The 27016-nt window shown below is 52.8% G+C and overlaps 2 protein-coding genes across 11 annotated transcripts; one reads left to right on the forward strand and one right to left on the reverse strand.

Moving 5' to 3' along the window:
• Positions 1-378: 378 nt before the first annotated feature.
• TCOF1 (treacle ribosome biogenesis factor 1) lies at positions 379-22129 on the forward strand. Of its 9 annotated transcripts, none has more exons than XM_066197385.1 (18): positions 379-513; positions 1050-1105; positions 4348-4490; positions 5221-5330; positions 5607-5955; positions 6772-6857; positions 7322-7543; positions 8127-8396; positions 12320-12494; positions 12641-12783; positions 14617-14790; positions 15264-15492; positions 15719-15804; positions 16556-16784; positions 17793-18374; positions 19448-19572; positions 20087-20123; positions 22066-22129. In XM_066197385.1, the coding sequence occupies exons 1-17, from the start codon at positions 403-405 to the stop codon at positions 20117-20119; spliced, it is 3123 nt and encodes a 1040-aa protein (XP_066053482.1). In that variant the 5' UTR covers positions 379-402; the 3' UTR covers positions 20120-20123; positions 22066-22129. The 9 variants fall into 9 exon arrangements, with proteins under 9 accessions (XP_066053482.1, XP_066053481.1, XP_066053485.1 ...); XM_066197384.1 differs by lacking the exon at positions 22066-22129 and adding an exon at positions 20582-21117; XM_066197388.1 differs by lacking the exon at positions 22066-22129 and adding an exon at positions 20582-21117 and having other exon boundaries at positions 20090-20123.
• CD74 (CD74 molecule) lies at positions 21397-25477 on the reverse strand. Of its 2 annotated transcripts, XM_066197393.1 has the most exons (9): positions 25362-25477; positions 23956-24131; positions 23740-23831; positions 23597-23650; positions 23314-23409; positions 22983-23073; positions 22475-22663; positions 22092-22184; positions 21397-21995 (listed from the first exon to the last, which is right to left on the reverse strand). In XM_066197393.1, the coding sequence occupies exons 1-9, from the start codon at positions 25430-25432 to the stop codon at positions 21988-21990; spliced, it is 870 nt and encodes a 289-aa protein (XP_066053490.1). In that variant the 5' UTR covers positions 25433-25477; the 3' UTR covers positions 21397-21987. The 2 variants fall into 2 exon arrangements, with proteins under 2 accessions (XP_066053490.1, XP_066053491.1); XM_066197394.1 differs by lacking the exon at positions 22475-22663 and having other exon boundaries at positions 25362-25476.
• Positions 25478-27016: the final 1539 nt, after the last annotated feature.

The raw sequence follows: 27016 nt of genomic DNA on the forward strand, positions 1-27016 counted from the left end.
AGGGAGCCGCCATGGGGTGACCGCCCTTTCCCTGCTCACCCCTCCCCTGCCAGAGCCACATGCGGGACCACCGTGAAGTGACCCCCGCCCTTCTTTGTCCCCCGTCCTCAGCCGAGGGGGTGTGAGAGGACCTCATGGAGTGAACCCCCCCCCCCCCCCCCCTGCCCTTCCGTTCTCCCCATCTCCCGCCGCGGCGGCATGGGAGATCCCAGGGGGCCTTTAGCACCGCCCCGGGGCGAAAGGGGGAGAAAGAAGGAGGAGACCACCCCAGGGGGTGACAAACCCCTCCTCATCGCGTCCCCTCACGTGGTGCCCCCCGGCCACTCCCGGAACTACGTTTCCCATGGGGCCGCGGGGCGGAAGCGGAAGTGCCGTCTCTCGGCGCGGCACGCGGGCCGCGCCATGGCCGCCGACGGCGGCGGCGGGCGGGAGCTGCTCGCCCTCATCCACCAGCACCTGCTCCGCGGCGGCTTCGCGCGGGCCGCCCGGGAGCTGCAGGCGCAGAGCGGGCAGGTAACGGGCGGCCGGGCCCAGGCCGCGGGAGAGGCAGTGGGGGCGCGGTCCCGGAACGCGGGCCTTGGCGGGGCTGCAGGGCCCGGTCCCGCTTCGCGCCCTCACCGAGCACCGGGAGCGCCGTGTGGGTGCCGGGCGCGCCGCGGGGCCGTGGCTCCACGCCGGCCCGCAGGTCCATGCTGGACCCACGTGGTGTCCCGGCACCCAGCGGGGGCTCCCGGCGCCCACGGGCCGCCCCGTCCTGTCCCCGAGCCGGCCGGGGAGAAGGCTGGCAGCCCGCCCGGTAGAGCCTCCCGTACTGGGGGGCTGCTGCTTTCCGAACACGTGCTGCTCCGGGAGAAGTCTGCAGGAGAACACGCGGCCCTGGGTGCAGTGGGGCGGGGAGTGGGAGGGATTCACCGGGAGGTGTGTGCAGGAAGAGACGGGCCCGTTTTCCTGGGGAGGCTTGGGTGGGCCCCCGCCGTCGCTGCTTCTGTCTGGGGGTCACATCCCGAAACGGGCCCGGTGCCTGACTGGTGTTCTCTCTGCTTTCACAGAAATTGCTCCCTTCCTTCTCGACCTCTCTCGAGGACATCTTTACTCACTGGGAAAAGTAAGTCAAAGGAGGGAGTGAGTATCAAATAGATTCCAGACTGTGCTTAGTCTAGGCTGCGTGGCATGTGTGATTTTTATTTGCTGGAATTCCGCATTGTCAGGGGATTTCCGATGATAACTGCTCAGCAGAGTTTTCTCCTAACCTCTGGTTTCAGAGCAATTCATTTCAGATGTTCGGGATTATGCTAGTTTAAAGTTTCCTGAGCTTGGAGATAAGTTGTTACTTTAGTTTTGAGCAGCTGATGCTCTTTGTGCTGGTTGCTGCTGGAGTGTTGTGGAGCTCAGAGTCATGCTTTACTGTAAGAAATCTGTTCCCCAGTTCTGTTTCACTTTCTTTTTAAAGCCACGTGCTTTGCAGGATAATTGACCTGAGAACAGAGAAGTTGAGCGGATGCTGAAATGCCAAAGCTCTTGCAGGGACTTAAACCTTGGCATAGATCACAGATGATCTGACTCAGAGAAAATCTCTTGGTTTCAGCCTGTCCTTTCAATTCCTTACATGTTCCAAATGCCTTTCTGCATCGTTATCCTCTTTTTGAAGGTCTGCAGGAGGGGGGAATATCCCATCAGTGATATTTGCACCCACCCTGTGCTTGCTTTGGTTGGACGTTGGAGTGCAGCACTGCAGAGGCCTGTGGCAGCCTCAGTGCTGGGTTTTCTGGTAATCTGTGGAGTTGGGAGCACTGGAGTGAGGATCTCCTTAGCATGGCTGTGCCAGCAGCCTTGGAAAGTGTTTCTTCAAAGGTGTTTTCTGCTCTATGCCTCATGCCTTGCTCTTGTCCACCATTCCTGAGTAGGAGAAAGGCTGGATCTAGGTGAAGGTGTAGCAGTATAGAAATAGGTTTTTAGTTCCTCCCTTTGACAGTTTGTTGCGCTCATGGGTGCTGATGGTGACCTTCCCACATGCTGGTCTCCCTGCCTGCTGCAGCAACAAACCCTCCCAGGCACCGTTGCTTTTAAACTTGAGGGGCATCAGGGCATTTGCATCAGGTTTAATTCCTTTTCCTTCAGTGTCACCCTTCCGTTCTGGTCCTGCCCCACAAAGACATCTGTTATTCCTGGTATGTCTGAGTTCTGCCTGGTTGGGAGTCGAAATGAGGGATGTGTTGGCCAGTAGTTATCTTTATCCTGGAGTGCTTCTGTGAGTGAGCTATCACATCCTGTTGCTTCATAGGCTTTTGGCCCAAAAATGTTCTTCCTTAATCTACCCTGTGGCTCTTGCCCTTCTCACCAAGGCCATCCTTGGTGCTGTTCTCCAGAAACTCTCCCAGTCTGAGCCTAAAGCTGAGACTTGCAGTTTGTCCAGGCTTAGGGCAAATTTGGGAGAAAACCCCTGGATAGGGTCCCTCTGGGGAGCAAACCTAAATACCCCCTCCCCCCAGCCAGTCTGGGAAAAGAACTTTCTCAGAGAAAAGTGGAAAAAACTATTTATTTAACAAACAAAGTGCCCACAAGCTTAAGGAATGAATAATATGAAGCAACAAAACCTTTTGTTCTGGAGTGAGATGGCAAACTGAGAAGGTCCCTGCCATGGGTGTAGCTTGGCTCTCTCCGTCTCTTATCAGTCCAGGCCCCAGTGGATTGCAGGTGCCAGCTCCCTGGTGCTCCTCTGTGTCTTTCAGTCCAGAGCAGGTTTAAACAGTCCCAAGAAAAATGAAAAAAAAAAACAATCCAGGAAGCTTCTTTGCCTCATCTAGGTAAACAAACTAAAAGCAAGAAAGATTTCTGTCCCGCTGCTGTCCGTGCCTCAGACGAACACACCAGAGCAGGAATGCAGAGAGTGAACTCTGTTTTCTCAAAACAAACTGCATGCTTCTTCTTTCCCTGTGTCACTCTCAAATCCAGTCCTAAAGGCCCAGAGCTCAATATACAGCACAGAGATACAAGCATCATAGAGTCACCCCAGGACACAGTTCTAGGGGTGGCCTCTCTCCAGAGCTGCATTTACTCTTGGATGATGCAGAGAGCGAGTGGAAGGATGTCTGGGAGCTGGGAAAAGTTGGACCAGCTAAGCCTTAGGAGCAACCTGAGCCCTGCAGCCCTGAGATGTTCTGGAATGCCACAGGGACAGTGCTAGATGACACCATGTCTTCCCCCACAGGGTATCCCTGAGCTCCTGATCACTCACAACAAATTCTCACATCAGTCTGTGTTGTCCTGTCAGCTGCCACTGGATCAGGATGGTGTTGCAGGGTTAGGGCTGCCCTGTTGCTTTATTAAAAGGATTATTGGAGTAGTTACAGGACTTTCTAAGCCTTTGTCTTAGCCTGCTTGCACAAAACTCACTGTTACTGCTGTGTTGCCAGAGCACTCTGACACCAAGCACAATCTTTACTTGTCAAATTGTTAAACTAATCTGGTTTTTAAAACAGATGTACGAATAAAACGAGCTAAACTGGTGAAGTGAGGATATTTGCCTCTGATGACTGTGTGTCCCAGGGCATAGAAGCATTGCAGCTGTGTATCACACCGGTGTGTACCCAGTGTTACCCTTGTAATAAAGCAGATGTGTTGTCTTTAATTCTCAAATGGAAATATGGGTAACTTTAGCCACATCATCTGTTCTGGTACAGGTAGGATCTAGAGCCTGGAGAAATCATTCTCCAGCTTAATGTTTTAACCCAGTTGAGCAGCTTAAGTGTTTAGTACTTATGTGGCCTCTTCCTCCTCTTTTTCTAACATCTTCTGTAGGTCCAGTCACTTCCTTTCTTATACCTCTCTGCAAGCTGCCTTTCCTGCCCTTTTGACGTGAGTGCCCAAGTTCAAATGGCTTTTTGTGTCCTTTAGATTGGCTTCTCCTGACCCTGTGGAATACCAGGACCTGATATTTTGGGGATATATGCCATAACCCTGAGGCTACACTTACTCTGAGGCTGTAGCTACCTCCTGGAGACGGAATTTGTTCCATAGGTTGCCTTCTATCGAGCACCAGCCTGACTTTGTATGTTTTTATTTCTCTGCTAAAGTGAGAAAGAGTCTGCCAACGGCACAGAAAAATCATCTTGATTCAGTATTTCTCCTGAGTGTTGCAGGAATATGTTGCTCTTGGAAGTTTGCTGAGGACTGGAGCTGTCCCTTGGAGGTTAGGGAATTATTTCCCACCTCATTAGGAATTCCTCTGTAGAGAAATTACACTGCCTATTCTTAGGCTGGAGCTTGATCTGAGAGTGAATGAATAATTATATTCTAATTTGTTCAAGATATCTTTTCCCCATTTTGACACGCATTGTCTTCCCTCAGAACTCCACCAAATTTCAAGAGAAGAAACGTGAGTGATGAGGAGGCAGCCATCCCAGAAAAGATCAGAGTTCCTGATCCCGTGAGCAGCTCTGAGAGCTCAGAAAAAGAAGAGGATGAGAAAGAGAAGGCGAAAGCTGCAAATGGTAGGAACCTTTTATCTCCCTGGAGCTGACAGAGTAGGACTGGAGACTTGTGTAGGAGCAGCCTAGCTTGGTTGGCTGGAGAAAATGCTTGTAAAGGGATGGCTATTTGTTTGTGCTCATAGAAAAATAGGACAACTAATTTAGCACCCCCTTCTCATGTGGAGTTTCTGAGGAGCACAGATGTCTGCTGAAGCTAGAAAAAACCTGTTATGATTCATTGGGGAGGGATGGGTGTTGTTGCTCGGATGAAGCTCTGTCAGCCTCTTGCTGCCCACTGGGAAGCACCTTCTAGATGGTCCCAGGAGTGTGTTGGGCCAGCAAAGGCAGGCCTGTTTCAGGGGTCAGGGGAGGCCTTGTTAGTTGGTCTGGAAAGCCAGTGCCCTCTGTTTGAGGTGGGGATAGATCTCAAGTGCAGCTGATGTGGGAGGTGTTGGCTTGTGGAGTCTAACAAAAACTCGTGTCTGATACATTTTGTCTCAGTCTGATCTGCTGTAGACCAGCCTTTTAGAAAACTGCAGATCTTGACAGATTCCCTGTCTTGGTGGCTGGGAGAGGGATGGGGTGGAGGAGCAAAGCACTTGTCTGTCAACAGGGACAGCAGTGATGATGGTCTTGGGTCAGGTGTGGAGATGGGACCCTGCGCTGCTGCTGGGGCCCTCCTGCAAACCAGAGTCGGTGTTGGTGTGAGAAACACACTCACACAGCTGCTCTGTGGCTCTCTCCTGTGCAGCAGCAGCCAGCCTTTCTCTGGCCACGAACTCGGTAGTGAATGTAGACAGCAGTGAGGAAGATGAGTCCTTGTCAGAAGAGGAGGCTCTGGCTGGGAGAGGTGCAGTGATGGTAAGGCAATGCTCCTACCTTTGAAGGCTGGTGGTACTCTGAGGCCAGGACTGTCCCAGACACCTCAGCACGTGTAGAATTGTGTCCTGGGGTGGAAATCATGTTTAAATGACCCTCCTATGTTGCCATAAGCCTTTTCTTAAATACCTGTCCCCCAAACACTGCCTTGTAGAGCTCTATGCCTTACCTTGCTGCCACATGGCTGTTGCAGGTACATTGTCTCCAGTTTAGCTCCTCAGCTGTGTGTAGCCTTCTAATTTCCTTTATTTCCCATAGGTGACAACAGCTGTGGTGGGTGGCAAAGCTGCCAACTCCCTGCATTCTCCTCCCAAGCCCGCTGCCCCAGCAGGCAGAGCAGCAGGGCTCTCTGCTGCTGGCAGAACTGTGCTCTCTAACAAGCAGCAGCCCAGTGCCCCGGCTGCAGCTCCATCCCTGGCCAAGGCCCAGAAACTGCCTGGTCCTGGGAAGCCTGGACATGCAGCAGCAGCTGTGGCCAAAGTAGGGCAAAGCAAAGCACCAGTAACGACCAAAGCACCGGAAAGTTCCAGCAGCAGCAGCAGCTCCTCATCCGAGAGCGAGGAGGAAGAGGAGACGCTGGCTGCGAAGGCCCCAGCCCCCAAAGCGGGTAAGGAGCTGCAGGGTGGTGTAGATGTGTGTGAGCTCCAGCTCTGCTGCAGATTGGATCTGAGACGTGCCTTTAGCATGTTCCTTTCAGCTCCTTTGCTGGAAAGCTCAGAGTGATGCTTGTTCCTTGGGGAGGCTGCTAGAACACTGCAAAGCAGGCAGCTCCAGAGCTCCGTGGGATGAATCCAGCATGCTTGCTCCCATTTCAAGCAGCAGATTATGTGCTAAGATGTCTGGCAGCACCCAGCACATACCCAGGGCTTGGGGCTGACAGTGTAGCATGTCCGGAGGAGGTGCAGCACTAATGCTCCTGATACTTTCAGCTTTATGGGAAGGCACTGCAGTGTTTTCTCTTTTATCCCGATTGCAAAGTGATTCGTTTTGGGGTTTGAAGTCTGCAGGGAAATCTTTAAATGCTTTGAAGTGTGTCTGTGTGTGTTGGGGGAGGTGGGTAAGAAATAGATCATTGAACTTCTGGAAATGATCCTCCTTGGCTCTTATCCAGAGGAGGCCCAGCCAGGCTGGGTGCCCCTGCAGGGAGCTGTGTGTGGCTGGGCTGCACCCTGTAGGGTTCGAGGGTGGCCAGGAAGTATTTCACATCTCTGCCTGCACTTGAGGAGAGGTATTTGTGAGCCAGCATTTTCTGGAGAAGCTGTTCCCAGCAGGCCACTGATGTTTTCAGCAAGGCTAGGTCCTCTTCCCTTCAAGCCCTCTCTGTGGCTTGTTTTGCTTCCCTGACTTCAAAAGCCACATTAGCATCATGCTCTGGGGGCTCAGAGCAAGCAGCAGCTGTGACATCTCCTTGCTTGTGTTTCAGAGCTGGCAGCTGGGGCTGAGCGCAGCAGTGAGGAATCAAGTGAGGACACATCCTCTGAGGAGGAGCTGTCAATTCCAGCCATCCAGGTAACCTCTCAAAAATGGATTCTTTGTCCCTAGGAAATCACTACCCTTCTTTTGAAGAGGAGAGAAAATGCTACAGTGCTGTATTCTGACATCCCCCCTTACCCCGGGTGTGTGAGATCCCCAAACCCAAGACCAGAGCACATGCTATGTGGCTGAGAGCCCCACTAAACCCTGCTGACACCAACCCTTCTATTCCAGTTTCTACTAGTGCCTGAAGCTGAGGGAGATCCTTGGATCTGTAGGAGGTGATTAGTATGCAATTTGATGGATATAGTCAGGCAGTCCATGGAGAAAGTGACTTGCTTCAGATATTCCACAGCTCCTGGGTCTGAAAAAGCCTGTCCTGGTCAAAATTAGTAAGGTAGCTTGCTTTAAAACAGATTCCATGCAGTTAGAGCTTTCAGCGATTTTCTTCCAAGGTGTTACCTGATTCTCCTGTTCCCTTTTGTTCCCCCTGTTCACAGGCCAAGCCAGCTGTGAAAACAGTGCAGTCTAACGCAACTCCTGTGAAAAGTGCACCTGCTGCTCCAGTGTCTCTTAAGAATGCAGTGAGGCAAACAGCACTGGCAGCAAGCCAGGCCAAACCTGCATCAACCACAGTTCCTGGGGCTGCACAGCCCAATGACACATCAGAGAGCAGCAGCTCATCAGACAGTGAAGATGAAGAACGTCCATTAGTAACACAAGTGCGTGTCTCTGAGATCCTCCCTCTCCTCGCATGCCTCTCAGGGCTAGGAACTGCAGTGAAAAGAAAATTTTGTAAATGCAAGTAGTGTGTAGCAAAGTCATGTTGGAGGTGGGAGGAGGGAGGCGTGAAGTGTTAAAAGGCACCTCCATGTCTTTGCTCTGAGCTTTAATCAACCCATTGTGCCTTTCTTGGAAAAATCTATCAGTACTTTTAAATGAAAAAAAAAGCCAGTGATTCTTTTCCCACCTGAAGAGGCAAATTATCATGGTAGAATTTGCTTCTCAGGTATAAATTGCAATAAATAGTGTCTAATTTGTAAAACTGTAGTGCAGCTCAGCTTCCCTGCTGTGGAGAGTGCAAAGTGCTGCCTTGTACCTCACTGGAGGGGATTGGTAGTAGCAGCAGGCTGATGAAGAAAGCTAGATGAAAGAATTCCTTGTGTCCTGCCAGTCACTAATCTTCTTTCAGGGTTTGCCTTTCCCAGGGCGCTCTGAAATTTCTTCCCTTGATTACAGTCTGAGCAAATGAATTATTCTGCTGTGGGAATTTGCCTTATTTCACTCTGTTCATATCTTGTCCAGACAAAGCCACCTCCAAAATCCTCCCAGACCGTCCCATCCACAGTGAAACCTACACCAGCAGCATCACTCTCTGTCAAAGCGTCTCCAGCAAAAACGCTTCCATTGCCCCAAGGGAAAACAGCACCAAAACCAACAGTGCCAAAACAGGCTAAAACCTCACAGGGAAGGACTGCTGCTCCCACGAAGCCTGCTGAAAGTATAAAGCCAGTGGAGAGCACTGCCTCATCAGCCAGTGAAGATGAGGATCTCCCTGTGCCCATCAGCCAGAAGGTAGGTACTGCATTCAGCCCACGGCCAGGGGATGGGATATGCAAGACAAGTGTTTATCCCTTAAATGCTGCCAGTGATCTCTTTGAAACACAAGGAATATCTTGTTTCTCAGTCCCTCAGAGGGGAAGATCTTTCTGTTTGGAAGCAAGTACAGCCTCACTCTTCTCACGCAGTTATACCAGAGGAGGTGGGAGGCAAATGCTTTGATACCAGCTAATTACTGGTGCCCTGCCCCTCTGGAGTGGCCTTGTGTGCAGGGTCACAGGTAGGTCGCTCTTGGCTCTGCTCTGAGGGTTTGGTCAGAGTTCCCTAACCAAAGGAGAAGGATTGAGAGCTCACACTCGACTCAGGTTGCTAAACTCAAAGGGGTGCAGATCCCTTCCTGAGAGCATCCCTAGACACATTGTACTGAGACCTTCTGCCTCAAGTCTGAGCTGCAGGGCCCTTCAGAAAGGGCCCTGAAAGCAGTCTTTTGGAGATGCAGCCTTACTGTCTGCAAGGGAGGAAGGGAAACTGGGCCTGGAGCCTCACGTGTCCTTGCAGGGAGGCTCTTTGTCAACACGTCCTTTGACTATTGACAGGCAGGAGCCAATGAGGCTCTGCATTTTTGTCTTCATAGCCTTGGTCTGCTAAGGTGGGTGGAGGGGGACGTTTTCTTTCACAGTTGGCTCTGTGCTGCTCTCTTCCTGCATGATTGATTATATGTGAGGATTCAGCTCTAGGTGACAGGAACAGCTATTTGATAGCTGTGCCATGAGGTCCCACTGTAAAACCACCGAGATTTGTCCATTTTAGCAAGGTTTATGTGCTGGGGTAGGTTTGTGTCCTCCAGTGTTGATTCTGTGAAGCTTTCAAGCAGCAAATTTTACCTGCTGATTTAACTGCTTCAGCATCTTCCCTCTCGCAAACTGACATTTACCCCTCAACAGCCAGTCAGCAAGAAAGAGCTTGTCATCAAGGGAGCTCTATTTTTGCCTTACAGGCTGGTTTTGCCCCTGTTAGTAGCCTACAGGCAGAGACCACGAGTGAAGCCTGAAGATAAACCATTGGGCTATGCTGTGTCCACAGTCCTGTCGTCTCAGTCAAACTCTTCTTAGCTCATCCCTTACCATCTGCTGCTTGGGCATATGCTAACCACTGACTTACTGTATCCTGCAACTTCCTCTGGCTTCTGTGCAAGATCCAAACAGATACAGAGCGTTGGAAGCTGCTTCATCTTTCCTTGTGGGGGTGGATTAGCACAATTAAAATGAACATCATGCTTAAATTGAACTGCTTAATTGGTATGTTTACCCCTGAAGACTCAGGAATATTTAGTCAAAGAAGTTGACAAGATGTTTGCATATTTTGGGAGGAAAGGACAGTGATGGGGGACAGTCTGACCTTAAAGATGCTGTGAGCTGCTTTTCTTTTGGAACTGCTAATTTTGTTCTGCTGCTTCTTTCCTGAGTGTTTTGAGCCAAAGGTGGCACTTGAGCCCTCTATAGACAGGCTTTGGCTTCTGTTTACAAGGAGTGGGTGTGAGGTACACGTGCATCCATGTGTTGGGAACCCGTGTCTTCCTTGAGCATCCCAGGAAAACCCGCGTGGGTTGTGCTGACAGAAGTTGTGCCAGCAACTTTTAATCTTGGACTGCAGGCTGTGCGGGGAGAGGCCAAGTCTCCCAAGAGACAGAGGGTCTCTTTTCCTCCCTGAACCCTGTTCCCCCTCCTGTGCAGGTGGCAGTTGCCCCTTGGCTGGGCCGTGGCACAGCTGAGATGCTGGTACACTGTGCTGGTACACGGTGCAGGTACAGGCAGTGCTCCCGCGGCACACAGGCAGTGCTGGAGTGTGATTTTACAACGTGCTCCCAGCACGTGGCTCAGTGTTGTTCCCCCTCTTGTCATGCAGCGCTGCAGGATGCAAATGGACCCAGCGAGTGGCAGATGGGTTGTGCGGGAGCTGAGTCATCACACTCACTGAGCCACAGGCAGCTCCTGCTTTGGGGGCTGGAGAGGGAGCAGGAAAAATGATTTCCTCTTGAGTTATTTTCCTCCTCTCTTGAGTTACTTCAGTACCTGTTGACTGTCAAGCTGTCAGGAGCTCTCTGCCTGTGTTACCTGCTGCCTGGATGTAACTTGGCTGTGCTGTTGGCCAGATCCCACCTGGGGCTGTCATCTATCTGCTGTGCATGGATGGACCTTGGCTGCCTCACAGGAGGATCTGAGGCTGTGTAAACTTTATGGTGGTTTCTATGTGGATGCTGTTATGTTCTTTTTGTGTTATGATGCCCCTGCATGGCAGCTCTTTCCCACTCCGTTGCTAAGTTAGGAAATGGAGCAGCCCTGTGCTGTGCATCCACATAGAGGGAGAAGCCAGACCGTTGCTGTGAAGGGCTTTAAACAGAGTGAGCTTAAAACTCAGTGGGCTCTGATCTTGATAAGTTCTTCCCTTGCACAGCAGTGTTCAGAACAGCAGAGAGGAGTTAGCACATTCAGAGCAGGGTGTGTGAATTCTTCTGACTGCTTCAAGTACTTGTGTCTCTTCAGCATTGCAAAGCTGGCCTCTGTTCTGGAGGTTGTGACTCACTGGTATCAAAACAAAACAGAGAAGTGAGGTTTGTGGTCGCCCCTCCCCAAGCACTTGTGGAGGTTTCTGTTTCTCTAAGCAGAGTCAAAATGTGCTTGGCTCGTTCAGAGAGCTGTTCTGTAATGGGATAAACATGCAGATGCTGTTGTCTGTTTAGTGTTTGGCTTGGAGATGATAAACAGTGCCCCAGTGGCAGCCCATGGCAGGGCTGTGCCAGGAGGCACAGTTGGATTGGTCTTCCCGAAAGGCTGCTAGCCGGTGCTCTCTGCTCTGGGCTGTGGGGGGTATCACTGCATTAGCAGCATAGCAGGGATGGTGCAGCCGGGCAGGAATCTCTCATGGAGCACCAGAGCAGGCTGGCATCACATGCAGGGTGCACAGGGCCTGCCTGCCCTGGCAAACACAATGTACTCCTTGGCAGAGCAGCCCGGAGATGAGCCATGAGTGGAGTAAATGAGCGTGTGCAGAGCACTGCCAGCCTGGGGAATATCTGCAGGGGAGGAAATTCCCAGATCATTCCACAGGCACTTCCTCTCCTCTGCCACCACTAACCTTCAGTGTGCAGGGGGGGATCTGCAGCACTTGGAGCGGGGCCAGGAATAGAGAGAGAGAGTCACCTGGCAGTTGTGTATCTGAGGCACAGGTGACTGTGGCTTCCTAGTGCTGACAAAGCAGGGAAGGTGGCTTGTGATCTGTCCTGGAACATCTGAGTGTTGACAGGTGCTGCAGAAAGACCCAGCCCAAGTGAGTGTCAGAGGTGTTTTGTTGTCTGGAGATGTCTAAATTCTTAGACCTGTTGACAAATTGGCTTCCAAGATGAGTCACGCTCTGTCTCTGCCTGCCCTGTGTTCTCAACTGTTGTGTCAGCCCTGTGTCTACACTGAGCTCTGTAGCTGCTCTAATGCCGTCTCTGAATCTTGCAAGTGTTATGGCACAAGGCTTCCCAACTCCTACTGATTCCCTGAACTGTGGGTCGGTCGTGCTTAGATGGCTTCCTTGGAGTGGGAGTCTTGGGGTTGCAGTGCTTCTCTTGTCCTCAGCCAGTGTCTCTATCTCAAGAAGGAATTGCTGTTAAAAGCTTGCAAGCACTATTAGCCTTGTGTGCTCATGTAAAACGTACTTGGGCTTTTTGTCAGAAGGAAATTGCTGTATTCAGAGGGATATATCTACAGCACTTCAGCCCAGGCAGTGACTGAAGCCCCTTCCACTCATAACACACCAAGGATATTGTGAGTGTTAGTAACAGCTCTGTTAGGGTAAAACAAAACCCAGCCTGAGCTGAAACTGCACTTAAACACCTAAACAACATCTCTACTAATACTGCATTTCTGGGCCTGTGTTTCTTTTTTGTTAAGAGGTTATCAGACCAGCCCAGGCCTATTCCCAACCTGACCCAGACTGCTAAAGCTGGTCAGCCTGAAAAAGGAGTGGTAAGCGCCTTGAAAGGCCAGGTTTCGGAAAGTGGGAGCAGTGACTCGTCTGACAGTGAAGAAGAGTCTCCTGCAGCACAGAGACAGCCTCCACAAGCTGGTAAGTTGCCTGGTAGTAGCCAGGATCCCTCACCTGCAACCTTATGGGTTTCTTACTCTCCTTGCACATGGAGCAGCTCCTGCTCTGGACAGCCACAGAGAGCAATTCTTTCTCACAGTGACAATCTCTTACTGCTTTTCCTGCAGTGCAAACCAATTCTGTGCCCCAGCCAACAAACGTGAAAACGGCACTGGCTTCGGCACCAGCTCCAGCCCCTCCAGCTGTGGACAGCAGTGATGATTCCAGTGAGGAGTCAGATTCAGAGGATGAAATAGTCCCCCCTTCGCAGGTGAGGAGCTGCTGACCCACTGGCTCTTTAGGCTTTTAGTGCTGCATTACTCAGGAGCTGGAAGGGGAGGGCTGTGCTGGTGATGAGCAGTGCGGAGGAGCCTCCTGTTGGCTGGATCAGGTTTTCTCAGCCGTGTCCGTCGGTCTGGCTGACCCTAGCTCTGGGTGCACATCTCAGCCACAGCAGTCTTGCAGCATGTGAGAGCAGTGGAGAGTGTGAGTGCTTTGACAGGAACATGAGTAGACACACAAGCCCAGACCTTCCCTGAAACTCTGTCCTCTCTGCTCTACTCCAGGAATTTAGGCTGGAAAATCAGTCAAATCGTTACAGAAAGAGTCTTTCCATGACCTGTATAGCTCCAAGGCAACCCATCGGTTGGTTCCTCACAGACCTCTGAAGTTCATTGGTTTTCTTTTCCACAAGCCTTGGGAGGATGGCACAATCTGCCCTGAAGGGTAGCACAGCGGTCCTGCTGCCTTTCAGCTGGAGGGGACAGGCCCCTGCCTTGGAGAAGGGAGGTGACCCCATATCTGTGCTGGGAGCACCCCTGAGTGTCATGGAGCTGATCCCAGCTCTCCCACTGGAGCCTCTGTGTCTCCATGCCAGTCCCACAAAGCTGTGGCTGAGCTCCGTGGGGCCAGAGCTGCTTCAGTGTGAAGCTGTCTTGGGGGTGTCTGCACTTGTGCTGCAGTTTGAGCCCAAGAAACCACATTAAAAACACCCCTGACTGTGGAACATGGCTACTCTTCCACTTGTTGGTGGCCTGGCTGGTGCTCTGAGCCCAGGGCTTGGTGCCAAGCACATTTCATACTCCACACATGCCTTTGTTGGGAGGGGGACATTGTGAACACTCAGGAAACCCTTCCCCATGTTGGCCTGAGGCTGTAGCCAGGGGAAAGGCTCTCTCCCTCCAGCTGATGGGCAGGCAGCCATCCTGAGCAGTCCTTGAGTAAAGCATGTTTATATTACTGAGATTGTATAAAATAATGCAGTTGCTGTAACTTGAGCTTTGTGTGAGAAGGCCAAGAGCTCACGTTGGGCTGGCGGCTCTGCACGGCTGAGTGGGGCCTTTTCCTTTCCCAAGGCCTGATGATGTGTGAGGGAAATGTCAGCCCACAAAGGCCCAGCTTGTCAGAGATCTGGAGGGGGAGAGCTGCTCACGTGGCCTTGTCAGTAACACAAACCAGGAGGCTGAGTGCTCCTTCATAGGTCCTTTCCCGTGCTCTGCTGGCATTTGTGTCATGGACCTGTCCTCAGTGCCTGTTTTCCATACCCCTGGCCTTTCTTTTTTTAACCCCTCTTATGTTAAGTTTGATGGGAGGTTTCAAACTTGAGGCAACAAACTTGCTCCTGTTAATTTGACCCCTAATCTTGTTTTGGCTTGTGGACCTGAAGGCAGATTTTCCCTGTGGTTGGTGTCTTTGTTTATCTCTGTTGCAAATTAACTCTTGGCGTGTGATTTTTAGAGTGTAAAAGACATCTGGGGGTCCAAGTGCCCGCTCTGCAAAGATTTACAACTGCAGTCTTGCAGTCTTCACAGCCTGCAAGCACAGCACATTTCCCCTGCCGGCCCTCAGGGTAGGTGCCTTTGGGGCACTGAGCTAATGCTTTTGGCACTCTCAGGGTGCTGGCCCTCATTTCTGCTCCTGGCTGTGCCAGAGGCTCACGGGAGGCAGAACTGGTTTGTAAAGAGGAGAGCTAAAAAACAAGAAGTCTTGGTGCTGTGCTGAAAATGGCGGAAAAGCTTAGGAGTTAGTGCTGGATTGGTGTATGCCTCTGTATCTTTTCCCTCCAAGTTTGCTCTGTCCTGATTTTCTTTCTCATCTCTATCAGACTCTGTCCCAGCAGAACGTCAAAGTAACTCCAGTTTCAAGCATGGTGGCTGCAAAGGCAGATGCCACCCTGCCTTCGGGGAAGAGGACAAAAGCTCCTGCTGTCCCTGCAGTGAGCAGAGTGTCTGAGAGCTTGAGCAGTGATGCCTCAGAGCACAACATGCTGGCAGGAAAGGTAATGATGGAAGAGACTAAGGTGGGGTGCTTTCCTGGGGAGAGGGAGAAGATGGGTCTGCTGGGCTCTGGAGCTGGTGCCACGTCCCCAGCTGAGGGATGGATGTGTTCATGAAGCCAGGAGAGAGGGGCTGCTCTATCCTAACCACAGTTATCATACCATGAGGTGAGGCAGAGGAGCAGAGGGTAGCCCTGGTACCTTTGCTGTTCCTGGCTCCCAGCTGGCTGGCTACTTCTTTCCTTTTGTGATAGCAGTTGTCTGCTTGGCCTCAGCTGCCTGCTTCCCTTGTGGGCTGGGGCAAGCTGGGCCCTCTGAGAGGTTCTTGGGCTGACTGTGACACAAACTGGAGCAGTACAGCTGAAAAAGGGCCAAGGTGGTCCAAGCCCGTCTACTCTGGGCTGCTGCTTGTAGTTCATGGATGTGAGCAGTTAGTTATTCCTCCTTCCAGATCTATTTCATCTCCCTCTCCTTAGGTCCCCGCTGCTTCTGGCCAAAAGCAAAGGGTTCCTGTGGGAAAAGCTCCTCCTACCAACACTGCCACCTCAGGAAGTTCCACTGCCAAGGCGAGGAAGCCAGTCCTGCAGCCAGGACAGGACACCCATCCAAGCCAGGCCATGCCACCCATCCATACAGAGGACACCTCAGACAGCAGCAGTTCCTCCGACAGCGACGAGGAGGCACCCAAGCAGACTTCCAAACCTGGTCAGTTCTCTCCAGGAGATGCTCTCGGTGCTACTGGGATGGGGACAGCCTTTTGTTACCCCATGGCAGGTTTGCAGTGGTTGGAGAGGCATTCCTCCTCTCCAGCTTGGCAGAGCACTCCCCTTTTTTTGGAGGCAGAGGGGCTTTTGGTGGCAGTGCCTGTACTGGGGAGGTGAGCTCAGCCCCACACAGCAGTGGTTTAACAGGAGGAACTCTGCTCTTCCAGGATCCCTACAGAAACCAGGAGGGGCCCAGCCAGCCCACAACTCCTCCTCGGAGTCCAGTGAGGAGGAGGAGGATGCAGCATCGCAGGTATGGTACTTGAGCAGGCTGGATCCTCTTGGGTCTTGCAGCTGGCTCCCAGATAGGTCTGAGAGACTGAATTCTCAGCTGTAGCAGATGAGATGCTGGGTGGGTTTACCAGCAGAGAAGTGGGGGTTCCCCAATGCAGTGGTGTGAGCAAGACCTTTTGGTGGAGGCAGAGGGAGAGAATCTTTTGAACCTGGAATGCTTACCCAGGCAGCCAGGCCTTGAGTCCTGGGTTCATGGTGCCTTCTCTTCTCTAAGGGAAGAGAAGAGAAGGCACCTCTTAGAGAAGAGACAGGAGGATGTGGTACCATGCAAGGGTTAAACCAGGAGAACTGGTGCACGGTGCCAGTAACAGCAGGGATTTTTTTCCCCCACTTTAGTTTGTAACTTAAGCCGTGTCCAAGACACTAAATTCCCTTTGTAAGTAACGTGCAGGGCGTGCAGCACATCTGCAGTGCATTAAGTGTGCGGGGGCGCGCGCTGATGGCCAGGAGCCTCCCCCAAGCCTGCCTTGCTGGGCGAGAACAAAGGAGAACCTCTGGCCGCCAGCTCTCCAGGCTGTCAGCTCAGCTGGTGTCTGTCAGTGCTGGCCCCTCTCCTGGTAGCCCTGGGCTCTCAGAGCTGGCTTCACAGGTGGCCAAAGGTGGGCCCTTCATTTGAAGTATGAGGACAATAGCAGTAGAGACAGAGCTGCATGTCTGGTGTGTGGGAGGCTGCCCTGCTGTGACTTCTCGGTGTGTCTGTGCTGTTTCAGTCCCTTCTCACAGGCTACCCAGTCCTCTCCAAGACCCCAGTAACCCCTCAGGCACCAAAGACGGTTCTCCCCCAGCCTGGAGGAGAGGTGGGGCCAGGGAAGGAAGCTGGGAGTGCTGCAAACTCCCTCGCCAAGGGCTCCCTGAAAGCAGCTCTGGCCAACAGCTCAAGCAGCGACAGCAGTAACTCTGACACAGATGACAACCAGGTGGCTGAAAACCACAAAGCAGGTGGGTCTTCTTTGGCAAGGTTGGGAATTTGCTTGGCCCAGGAGCAAAGCCGTGCTGGCATGGGAGGGTGACACTGGGGAAGGTGTCACTGGGACGGGCCCTGTTCCCAGTGTGTCTCTACCATGGAACCACAGCGTGGAGTGCTGCTGCCGTCTGCTGGCTTCCCTGGCCACAGCACAGCCTTCTCCCTCAGCAGCCTGCTTGGGCTGGCTGCCTCCAGGGCTCAGTGCCTTTGCCTCTTCCAAGATGTGCTCTAACCACAGTAATTAACAGGAGCAGGTAAGGTTCTCCCTGGAGCCAGTGCACACTGCATTGCTGGCTTCTGTGGAAGGTTCAGACGCTGCCTGAAGAACATCTGCTGCACAGTGCTGGTATTTAAGCCTCCCCCTGGGCTGTGTGGGCTCTGCTGCATGGAGAGCAGAGGAGGGGGAAGCAAGAGAGACCTGTGGAGAAACAAAATGTCCCACCATGTCCCTGGTTTGTTGGCGAATTATAAAACTTGGAGCTGGAAGCTGCATCTGCTCTGGCGTGACCCTGGCACTTTCAGATGAACTCTGGCCCACTCTAGAAGTTCAGATGGGTCTGTTCCCTTGGGCACATCGTCAGATTGTGCAAAGGTCTGTTGAGGAAGTCAGAATTATCTGTATATGGGCTTAAGAGGGCCCAGAGGCTCTTGGACTTGGCCTTTGGTGGTGATTACACGTGGCACTGTGGAGTCCCCCACCACCTTGGGGAGTCCCCAACTTATTGCGGGTGGTGTCCTGGGGAAGGACTGCTCCATCTGTGCTCACCCACCTTGTGAAACAGCCAAAGCTGTTATGGCTGTTGTCACCTACTTCAGGCTGAGGCATCTTTCTCTGACTCTGCTACAGATGCCAGTAAATTTAGCTTTTTTGGGGGAGAAGAACTGAATGCTCCTCTTCAAATGCATATTTCCATCCTCCTGTGACTAGTCTGTGTTTAATGAATGCTCCCTGAGTTTCTTCTCTCTTTTGTCTGTTTCTGCAGAAAACAACCCCCCTTCAGGGCAGGAAGCTACAGAAACCTCCAAAAAAGAGAAGGTGGCAGGAAAAACAGAGCCAGGTCATGCCAGCTTCAAAGCTTCCTCACTGAAGAAAACCCTGGCAATGAAAGAGAACAATGTTGGGGCAGCAGGGGTGCAAGTGACCCCAGCATCATCTCATGCCCTGCTCTCCGTCCCACAGTCACAGAAGCCAAGCTCAGGGACTGAAACTGAGGTCACTGCTGCTGCCAATGTCCCTACAGTGCAGACAGTGGAGGGGTTGGAAGTGAAGAAGAAGAAGAAAAAGGAGAAAAAAGAAAAGGAAAAAAAAGAAAAGGAGAAAAAGAAACCATCCTTCACAGCAGACAAGGCTGTGAAAGCACCCAAGAGCAAAGACAAAGAGAACAAGAAGCAGAAAACAGCTCAGAAGCGAAAGCTGGCAGGAGAGGATGGGGCTGCGGGGCAGCCCAAGGGGAAGAAACAGAAAGGGCAAGCTAATGAAGAAGTACCCAAAAAGAAAAAGAAGAAAGCAGATAGTGACCTGGAGAAGGTGCCAGGCAGCAAGGAAAAGAAAAAAGCAGCTAAAAGTAAGCATCCTACACTTGGGGCCTAGTTTGCAGTAGGTACTTGGAGCTGATGCACCTTCAGCCTCTGGTGCAGGGCCTTGCAAATAGCACTCACTTTCCCATTGGCTTCCTGTCTGGCTGCTTCCCTCATGGAATCATAGTCATGTGACTTGAAAAAGGCCTCTAAGATCATCAAGTCCAACCATTAACCCAGGCCCACCCCCTAACTGTTTCCCCACATAACATATCTACACATCTTTTAAATGTCTCCAAGGTTGGTGACCACACTGCTGCCCTGGACAGCCTGTTCCAGTGTTTGACAACCCTTTCAGTGAAGAAATTTTTCCTAATATTCAACCTAAACTTCTCCTAGTTTAACTTGGAGCTATTTCCTCATGTCCTGTTACTTTTGACCCTACTACAGCTTGTTGTTCTGTAGTGCCCTGCTCTCTGCCCTAATCCAAAGGCCTCTTTTTTTTTATTTCTTTGCAGTGCAGTCTGTATTTGCAAATCAGAGTTGGGTTTGTGCTGTATCTGGTAGGCATTAAAGAAAAAGAGGGGAGGGGATGTGAATTGGCTGGGCCACATCTGATGATGTTTCTATTTTGCTGAATTGCAGCCCTTATTTTTGGAGGAGACAGATTTGTCTATTGGCCCCTGTGTGAGCTGTTTAACAGGAAGGAATGGAGTGGCTGAGCAGTTGTGCTGAGCTGTACCTCGTGTCCACCCTGTGTTAGCAGCTCCCCTGGCTCTCATTTCTGGCATGTGCCCATCTACTCCAGCCCTCAAGCAGTTCCTTGGAGCAGGTGGGGAGCAGGAGGTGAAAAGAAGGGAATTCTATGTAATTCCAGCCATGTGTGTGCACAGATGGTGGGATCAAGCTGCTCTGGCTCAAGGGTATTAGGGAAACATCCCTGGGTGCAGCTGCCTGTGGGCAGAGCTCTGCCTTCACCCAGTTCCTGATGAGGAAATCCTGCTCAGGTTTGGATGTGATCAAAAACTTACTGAAGATGCTTTTACCAGTCTGTGCTCCCTCTCAGAGGCTGAGAGTACCAGAGTCCCTCTCTTAGTTGGCTTTTCTTTCCTACTTCTAGAAAAAAAGCCTGAAAAAGAAAAGAAGAAGACAGAAAAAGAAAAGAAGAAGAGCAAAAAGGCATCTTTGGAAGAGGCGCCTGTAGCAGATGGTTCTGCTGAGGTTCACAAGAAGAAGAAGAAGAAGGTATGTACCACACCCTGGGCTGTGATGCTCATCCCAGCAGGAGAAGTGCCAGGCTGGAGGAGGAACAGAGCCATATCCTGGCCTTGCTAGCAGTACAGGGAGCCCTACAGTTCACTGTGGCCAGTCTTAAGACACCCTGACCTTCAGTTGGGATTAGAGTGACTCAAAGGACTTGTTCCTGTATTGCTGCCCTAGGAGATTCCTTTCCCTGGAATGGTCAGACCCAGGGACCCTTTTGGTGGCAAAGGACTTTGTCCTGTCTAAGGAGTAAGTGCTGCTCTCCAGCTGTCTGTTCATCTCATTCTCAGCAGAAGCTGGAATTCTGGAAGGCTTGGCAGGCTTCTGCATCCCATCCCAAGGGCTTGAAGGGGTGACAGAGGGAGGCTACAGGATGTTCCTTGTGGCGGCTGCCACCTCTACAGGGACATAGCCAGGAGGCCTCTGTGGCTTTGCTGGGTCCTTCATGTCTGTGGTGCAAATGATACTGATGTGTTTTTTCCCCTTTCCATTTTAGAAGAAGAAAGAAGCTGAGCCTGAAGGATTGTGAGAAGGTACATGGCCTATGGGGACTGGCCATTGGTATCCTGAGCAGCATAACCTTGGCCACATTCAGAACTCCTGGGCCAGTTTTGGGAAGACAATGTGCCCTCTTAAGAGCTCACTAAGCCAGCCTGGCCTGGGATCAGAGGGCCAGGGAGTGGAGCAGTGTGAGGAATGTCATGCAGCCATGTGCTGGCTTCTCTGGATGCGTCTGACCTCAACTCTTTAGCTGCTGAGAACCAGATGTCCAGCCTGGGTGTTGCTGACCTCTGTCACCAGCAGAGATGAGGGGCCTCTGGCAGTGTCTGTCTGTCCCTGCTGATCACAGGGAGCTTGGAAAAGTGATGGTGATTAGACTGTGATCTTGTAGCCACCTGGAAGTGGACCAGATGCCTCTGCCCATGCTCTGCTCAGCTGTAAGGCTGTTCTCCTCCTCCCCTGCCCTAACTTTTAACTCCTCTCCCCAAAGGTACCGCATTCCTGTGATTAAAGATTTATGGGTGAAGATCAAAGAGAAGAGAGGAAAAGGAAGCTCACCTGGAGAATTCCAACTTGTTTTTAAAAAATAATTTATAACTTCTTTTATCTGTGAGTTTTAGAGCAGAGCTGTGTAACTTCCTGCCTCTTCCTGCCCTGCTGGGGCCCAGAGATGCGTTTATAGTCCTCCATATGGAATGGAACTGGAGGAGGCAGTTTGACCAGAGCAGAGTATAAACTGCTTTTCCTTTCATTGATACCCAGCCTCCCTTTCTCTTATCACAGAGCTATATTTTTGAGAAAAACCTTCTACCTTTTTTCCCCTCCTCCTGTGACTTGTGGTGTCAGTCTTTTTGCTACTACAAAGAAAGCTCTTGGGTTTCCTTTTTATTCTAACACTGACAGTGGTGATTATCATGTCCCTGAAGTTGCACTGAACTGTTGTGTCCAGCAGCTGTTCTCAGCCAAGGCAGAGTCAGTTTTTGTGTTGTTTTTTTATGAAATACAAAATAAAAAACAACAAGCAGATTTTACTTCAGCTGCTTTCAGGGGAGGCCAAGGCTGGCTGGCTATGGAGGATGTTGTGGGTGGGAGAGCAGAGCCCAGTGTCTGGGGCAGGGGGACCCCAGGGTACAAGTGAAATTGACCAAGGGATGGGCCAGGAATGGGACAAGGAACACAGCCAGTCCTAGGTGGAGATACAGCTGTCCAAGTGCCTGCAGAGATTTTTCTTTATCTCTTTTTTGTAAAGTTTCATTCATTTATAACCTTGGACAGCTGCAAACAGCACACAGAGCCCTGCTGGAGTTGCTTACAAGGCTTTCTTATTCAAAAGTTTATTTGAGATTATTAGCTTGTGAGATCATTTATAAAGGAACAATCAGATATATTCAGGAAAATTAGAAGCCCCTCTGCCCATGGTTACCCACTGCTGAGGCTGTAGGCGAATCTCTATGTACAAATCTGAACACTCCACAATAAAAACCCATTACTCCAGTAATCTAACAGGGCTCCAGCCTACAGGGATCAGTTAAGAAGCTGGTGGGGGTTATTTTGCTGCTTTAAAAGTTAGTTGATGTAAGGAAGCTTAAGTTCTTCAGCAGGGGTGAGCTGCACTGCTGCCTGGCTGCTGTTGGAGGTCGAGCCAAAGAGAACAGAATTTATGGATCTGACGTGGTTGAAATAATTTTCCAGCCTGCTCTAACCACCCTCTGAGGGGACTCTTTGTCTGATGGTGGTGGCAGCTCAGCCCTGGCTAATGTTCTGCAGTAGGGGAAGGGTGCCAAGGGATGCCTACTGTTAACTGCCTTGGAAAAGGAATGTTTGAGCAGAAAAGAAATAGAGAAAAAAGGCAGGAGCTGAAGGGGCAGGGATCCTGAAGGCAACTGCTGGCATCTTCTACTCTTCTGTAGGGGAACAAGAGGAGGTAGTCAGTAAAACAGCTCAAGGACTTTGCAAAACCGCTCTCCCTTGCAGGACTCTGGGAACACTTGAACACTCACCTTTGGCTGGGCTCAGCTTAAGCATGTCCACCCCGGAGAAGATCATCTCCTCTGGATCTGCAGTGGAAGCGGCAGCACTGGGAGCAGCAGTGCCTGCAAAGGGAGGGCAGGGTGTGAGTTCTGGACTCCAGGGCTGCCCTATCACCCACCCCCATCCCTCTGAGGGCAGCACGCAAGAGCCAGCACCCACGGCTGAGCAGGGGGGGCTCATGGAAAACCCTGACTGCACACCTCAGCTCCAGCTACCTGTGGGAGGCTGGGGTCCTCTCCACCCTTTAACATACTGGTACTGGATGGGTGAGGGGTGTTTCCTGCAGTCTAGATCCTCCTCTCCTCTCCATGCACACTGCTCCTTCCTCTCCATCCCCTCCCTGGCAACCTACCGGGGCAGTCCAGCTTTCCCCGAGTCACAGTGCCCTCAATCTTGGTGCCGTTTTTGTAGGAGCACCAGCAGAAGCCAGTGGAGAAATGGCACTGCTTGGGCTGGTAGTCGCCGTTCTCATCGCACTGGGGGCGGTAGCGGCCCAGCTGATCATCCCCAAAAGTGGCCTCTGCTTGGCACTTAGTTAGCACTAGGGCAATAGAAACGGGACACTGTCAGCCCCCCAGGCCCTTGCCCTCAGCAGGGGATTCTATCCAGAAACAGTTAAAGGTGAACAACCCCCTGCTCAGTGATGTTTCTGAAGCTCTTGGGCTAACCAGGGATGGATTTGGGGTGGGGCTCCAGCTGTTCAGCCTTTTGTTCAACCCAAACGCCCTACAGGCAGTGGGCAGAGATGCTCTGTGATGGGAAACGGGCTCCCCACAGAACAAACAGGTCCAAGAGTGGAGGGAAGGCTTGGTTCCCTGGGAGATGCCCCATGCCAACACCTCCCTGACCCTCCCCAATACCTTTCTCTGCTGGGATTGCCTTGTGGTCCTGTGACTGGGCGTTCTTGGCCATCTCAAACAGCAGCCACTTGTGCATCCAGGACTCAAAGGACTGCAATGGGAGGGTCCAGCATGTTAATTGGCATGGGGGGAGTTCACCCCAGGGGAGCTATGTCATGAGCTTTGGCTTGGACAGGGAAGGTGGTAAACACCATCCCCTTCGTTGAGGTGGGAGCATGCCAAGTTTGGCTAAAACCAGACTTCGTTTATCCTGGTGGGGTACCCCACTCCCTCCCCAAAGCAATCCTGGACAGAAGGCAGGGGGCACAGGATGACAGTGACAAGCACTGACCTTCCAGTCCACATGAGTCATGGTGTTCCTCAGCTTCTTCAGGTTGTCCATCAGGCTGTCCTTCAGCTCCGGGAACATCTTGCTGGGGTCTGCTTGCTGCAGAGCAACCACCACAGTGAGGGCAAAGAAAAATGAGCTGGGGGGGGTGGGGGTTAGAGCTCTGCTGGTACCAGCCAGACATGCTGCAGGAGGTCAGGAGCTCCCACCAGCTCTGAGCAACCCGAGAGGACCCAGACCAGTGCAGGAGGCAGCTGTGGGGTGGGGGTGAAGCAAGGAACCTTACCAGCAGCAGGTGCTTCACTTGGTCCTCGGTTTTGTTGCTAGCAGGGGGCTTCACCTCAAGAGAAAAGGCAAAGGGGCAGTGTGAGCATGGCAGCAAGCCCTGAGGGCAGCAGGCAGTGCCAAGAAGCGGTGGATCTCTCTTACCAAAAAGTCTTCAAAGGGTGCAGGATGCAGGAAGCTCATCGCCAGAGGTGGGTTTGCCTTGGCCATCCTCATCTTATTCACTGGCTTGGCATCTGCCGAGGAGGGAGAACTGTGAGGGGCGCCAACCGGGCTGGGTGGTCCAGGAGGGTCCAGGAGGGATTCATCCCTTCTCCCCCTCCACCTCCCACCACTCTTGGTGCCCGTGGGGCTACTGACTGGCAGGCAGCTTCCTCTGCAGAGCTTCCAGCTGCAGGTTCTGGGAGGTCTTGGTCAGCTGGCTGATCTGCCCGCTCTGCTGGTACACAAAGTAGACAGTGACAGCCTGGCCGGCGATGAGCAGGGCCACCAGGATGGAGAGCGTGGAGAAGGCGGCTTTGCGCCTCAGCCCAGACCTGCGGGACACGGACAGGGAGCTCAGCCAGCCACCGGCAGCAGGAGGTAACATCCTGCTGTCACCCCCTCCCGGCCCCAGACACTCCTGTCCCGGGGGTTTGCAGCCAGACAAATGCAAATTCCCCCATCGAAGAGAGCAGAAGTGAAACCTCAGCAGGAGCCTGAAGTTTCGCCCCCACACCGGGAACCGAAACCCACTCTGGGGGCGGGGAAAAGTGGGGGCACGGGAGGGGGACCGAAGGGCACGTGGGTGGGGACTGGGCACTGCCAGGGGATTTTGGGGAACAGCATCACTCTGGGCATCGCCTTTTGCGGGATGATGAAGCCACTTGGAATCTCGCTGGTCCGTGGGGCAGAGGACACGACTCATGGGATGTTGGACTGCACCAAATTTTTCAAAATGTAGTGCCAGACCCTTTCCCGCCGGGTGGAAGCGGCACTGTCGAGGCGCAGCGGCGCCTGCGCTGCCGGGGAGAAGCGGACTGCGCCGGCCGAGGGACAAGTCCCGAACGGGACGCGCGGCGCGGGCGTCTGCCTGGTGACTGGTGACGTCATGGCTCCAGGGTTTCTGATTGGCTAAAAGTTTTGGCAGGGGATGTCCACCCCGCGGCCGTTGGGACATAGGGACGAGTTGGGACATGGGGGAGCAGCCCCACAAAGCCACTTGCGTCCAGGGTCCGCTCCTGCCCCATGGCCACGTCATCAGCCTGCCTGTCCCACAGCCTCTTCCCCACAAAGCTGTTTCCCCCGAAGCTTCAAGCCATGGCTCTCTGCCCCACCCTGTGAGCATGGCCACCCCATCGCCATGCCTTGTCCCCGGCGGTCCAGAGACACAGTGACCCCTTTCATCCCGCTGCCACCCCGTGCCCTCCCAATCCCAAAGCCACGCAACTGCCCCCATCCCACAGCCGCCCCATGTCCCCGTCCCACTGCCGCCCCATGCCTTCCATCCCACAGACACCCAATTCCCCCCTATCCCACAGCAACGCCGTGGCCCTGCCTTGCCTCACAGACATGTTCTGGCCCCTTCCACCGCCCTCTTAGCTCCACAGTGCCCCATTCCCACAGCCTGCGGCCCATCTTCTGTCCCACAGTCACTCTGTGCCCCCTTGACCCGACTTCTATCCCCTTCCATCCCACAGCCACGCAACAGCCCCCTGCTCCACGTCCCCACAGTGCCCACTCCACCCTCCCCGTGCGCCCCATGCCCGTGTCCCCAGCAGTGGTACCTCTGGGTGTCCCCAACACTGAGCACACCGCTGGCGCGGTCAGAGATGAGGTCCCGCTGCTCCTCAGCCATGGCTCCTCTGGGCTCCTCTGGGCTCCTCGAAGGCAATGAGCGCTCCCAGCGAGGCTTCTGGAAATACCCTCGGGTCCCCACCCTGCCCCGACACCCGAGGGGGAAGCAAAGAAAAAAGTCTTATTGGTTGCTGGCACTTGCATCACTTGTTGTCAGGCAGACCTCTGCTCCAGAGGTCTCCAGTTCAGAAATGATGCTGGACACAGTCGTGAACTCCAGGGCAGCTCAATGGGGCCTCACTGCCCACCCCACGCCACGGGCAGGTCACGGTGCCCAGCCTGGTGACACCGGTGCCATGGGCCCAGAGGCTCCGGTAGCCCTTGGGGGACAGGGGGTGAGGAAAGGGAGGTGGCAGTGGGATGGGGGAGGTGAGAGGAAACCTGTGAGGAAGGAAGTGGGGTGCAGAGCTGGGACGCCATGGGGAGGACCCCCCACACCCAGGCCTGAGCAGGCCCTTCTGTGGGGGCACAGTGGCAGGATACAGCCCTCCTCCCTGGCCTCCTCCCCTGCTGCTGGGGAAAAGCTGCACTTGGGCTCAAGCCCCTACTTGAGGGTCACTTTGGGCCTCCCTGTGTGGAGGTTCTTGGCCAGCACTTCTCAGGCTGAGGGGGTGATGACTAAAGGATCAAGGGCTCTCAAGCCCTCCTTCCTTCTGGCGCTACCCTCTTTGTTTTGCCTGCAGCAGCTTCCGGGGGCTGAACCCCCAAAGCCAAGAGAGGAGGAACACCCCTTAAAGTGAGTAACCCCAAAGCACCAAGTGGGAATGGGGCAGTGAGGGCCTCCAGCCCCCTTACAGCCCTGCAAGTGCAATGGGCAGGGGCAGCCATCCACCCCATAATGCTGGTTTTTGGTGTTTTTACACAGTGTCCCAGGGGTAACACACCCTGATGCCCATGCTGGGCCGAGGGTCACACTGAGCCCACACCAAGATGGCTCCAGCCTCAGGAGTCACCTTGACCATGGCCAGAGTTCAGCCAAAAGTGAAACTGTGAATGTGGAATAGAAAGTGTCACCTAACCCCACTCAACAGGCACCACTGGTTACCTGGCAAACCCACTGGGGCAAGCAGGGACATGTTGTTTCAGCGACTCCATTTCTTTTCCTGATTCAGTCCTGAGCCTCCCAGCTGCCAGGACAGCCCTGGGAGAGCAGACAAAGGGATCATTTCAGAGCACTTACAGGAAGTAGGGCAGGGTCTCCTGGCAGATACTGTTCCTGGAGAAAAGTTGGAAACGTGCAGTTTCCAGGTGGGAAACTGCAGTCCCACAGAGGGGAATGGTTTTGGTGCCTGGAGCCTGGTCCCAGCTCTGCAACCCAGCAGAGAAAGGCCTGGGCACCCAGAGGTTCACACAACACCGACCCCAGGCCTGAAACAAGTCTGTATTTAGAAACCATCAGAGGGGTTTGAAAAGATAATAAAAAGGGAGAGGAAATTGAGAAAAAAGGGAAGAAAGAGAAGTAAAAAAAAGGGGGAAGAAAAAAGGGGGGGAAAAGGAAAGAACACAAAAGTCTTGCATACATTTTTTTGGTCTCTCCCCTCATGGGCGCTGGGACTTTTGGGGGGCCCACAGGTTTTCCTCACAG

Source organism: Chamaea fasciata, unplaced genomic scaffold (assembly GCF_029207755.1).
Source record: "Chamaea fasciata isolate MVZ Bird 193981 ecotype frontalis unplaced genomic scaffold, bChaFas1.0.hap1 SCAF_15, whole genome shotgun sequence".
Lineage (NCBI taxonomy): Eukaryota > Metazoa > Chordata > Aves > Passeriformes > Sylviidae > Chamaea > Chamaea fasciata.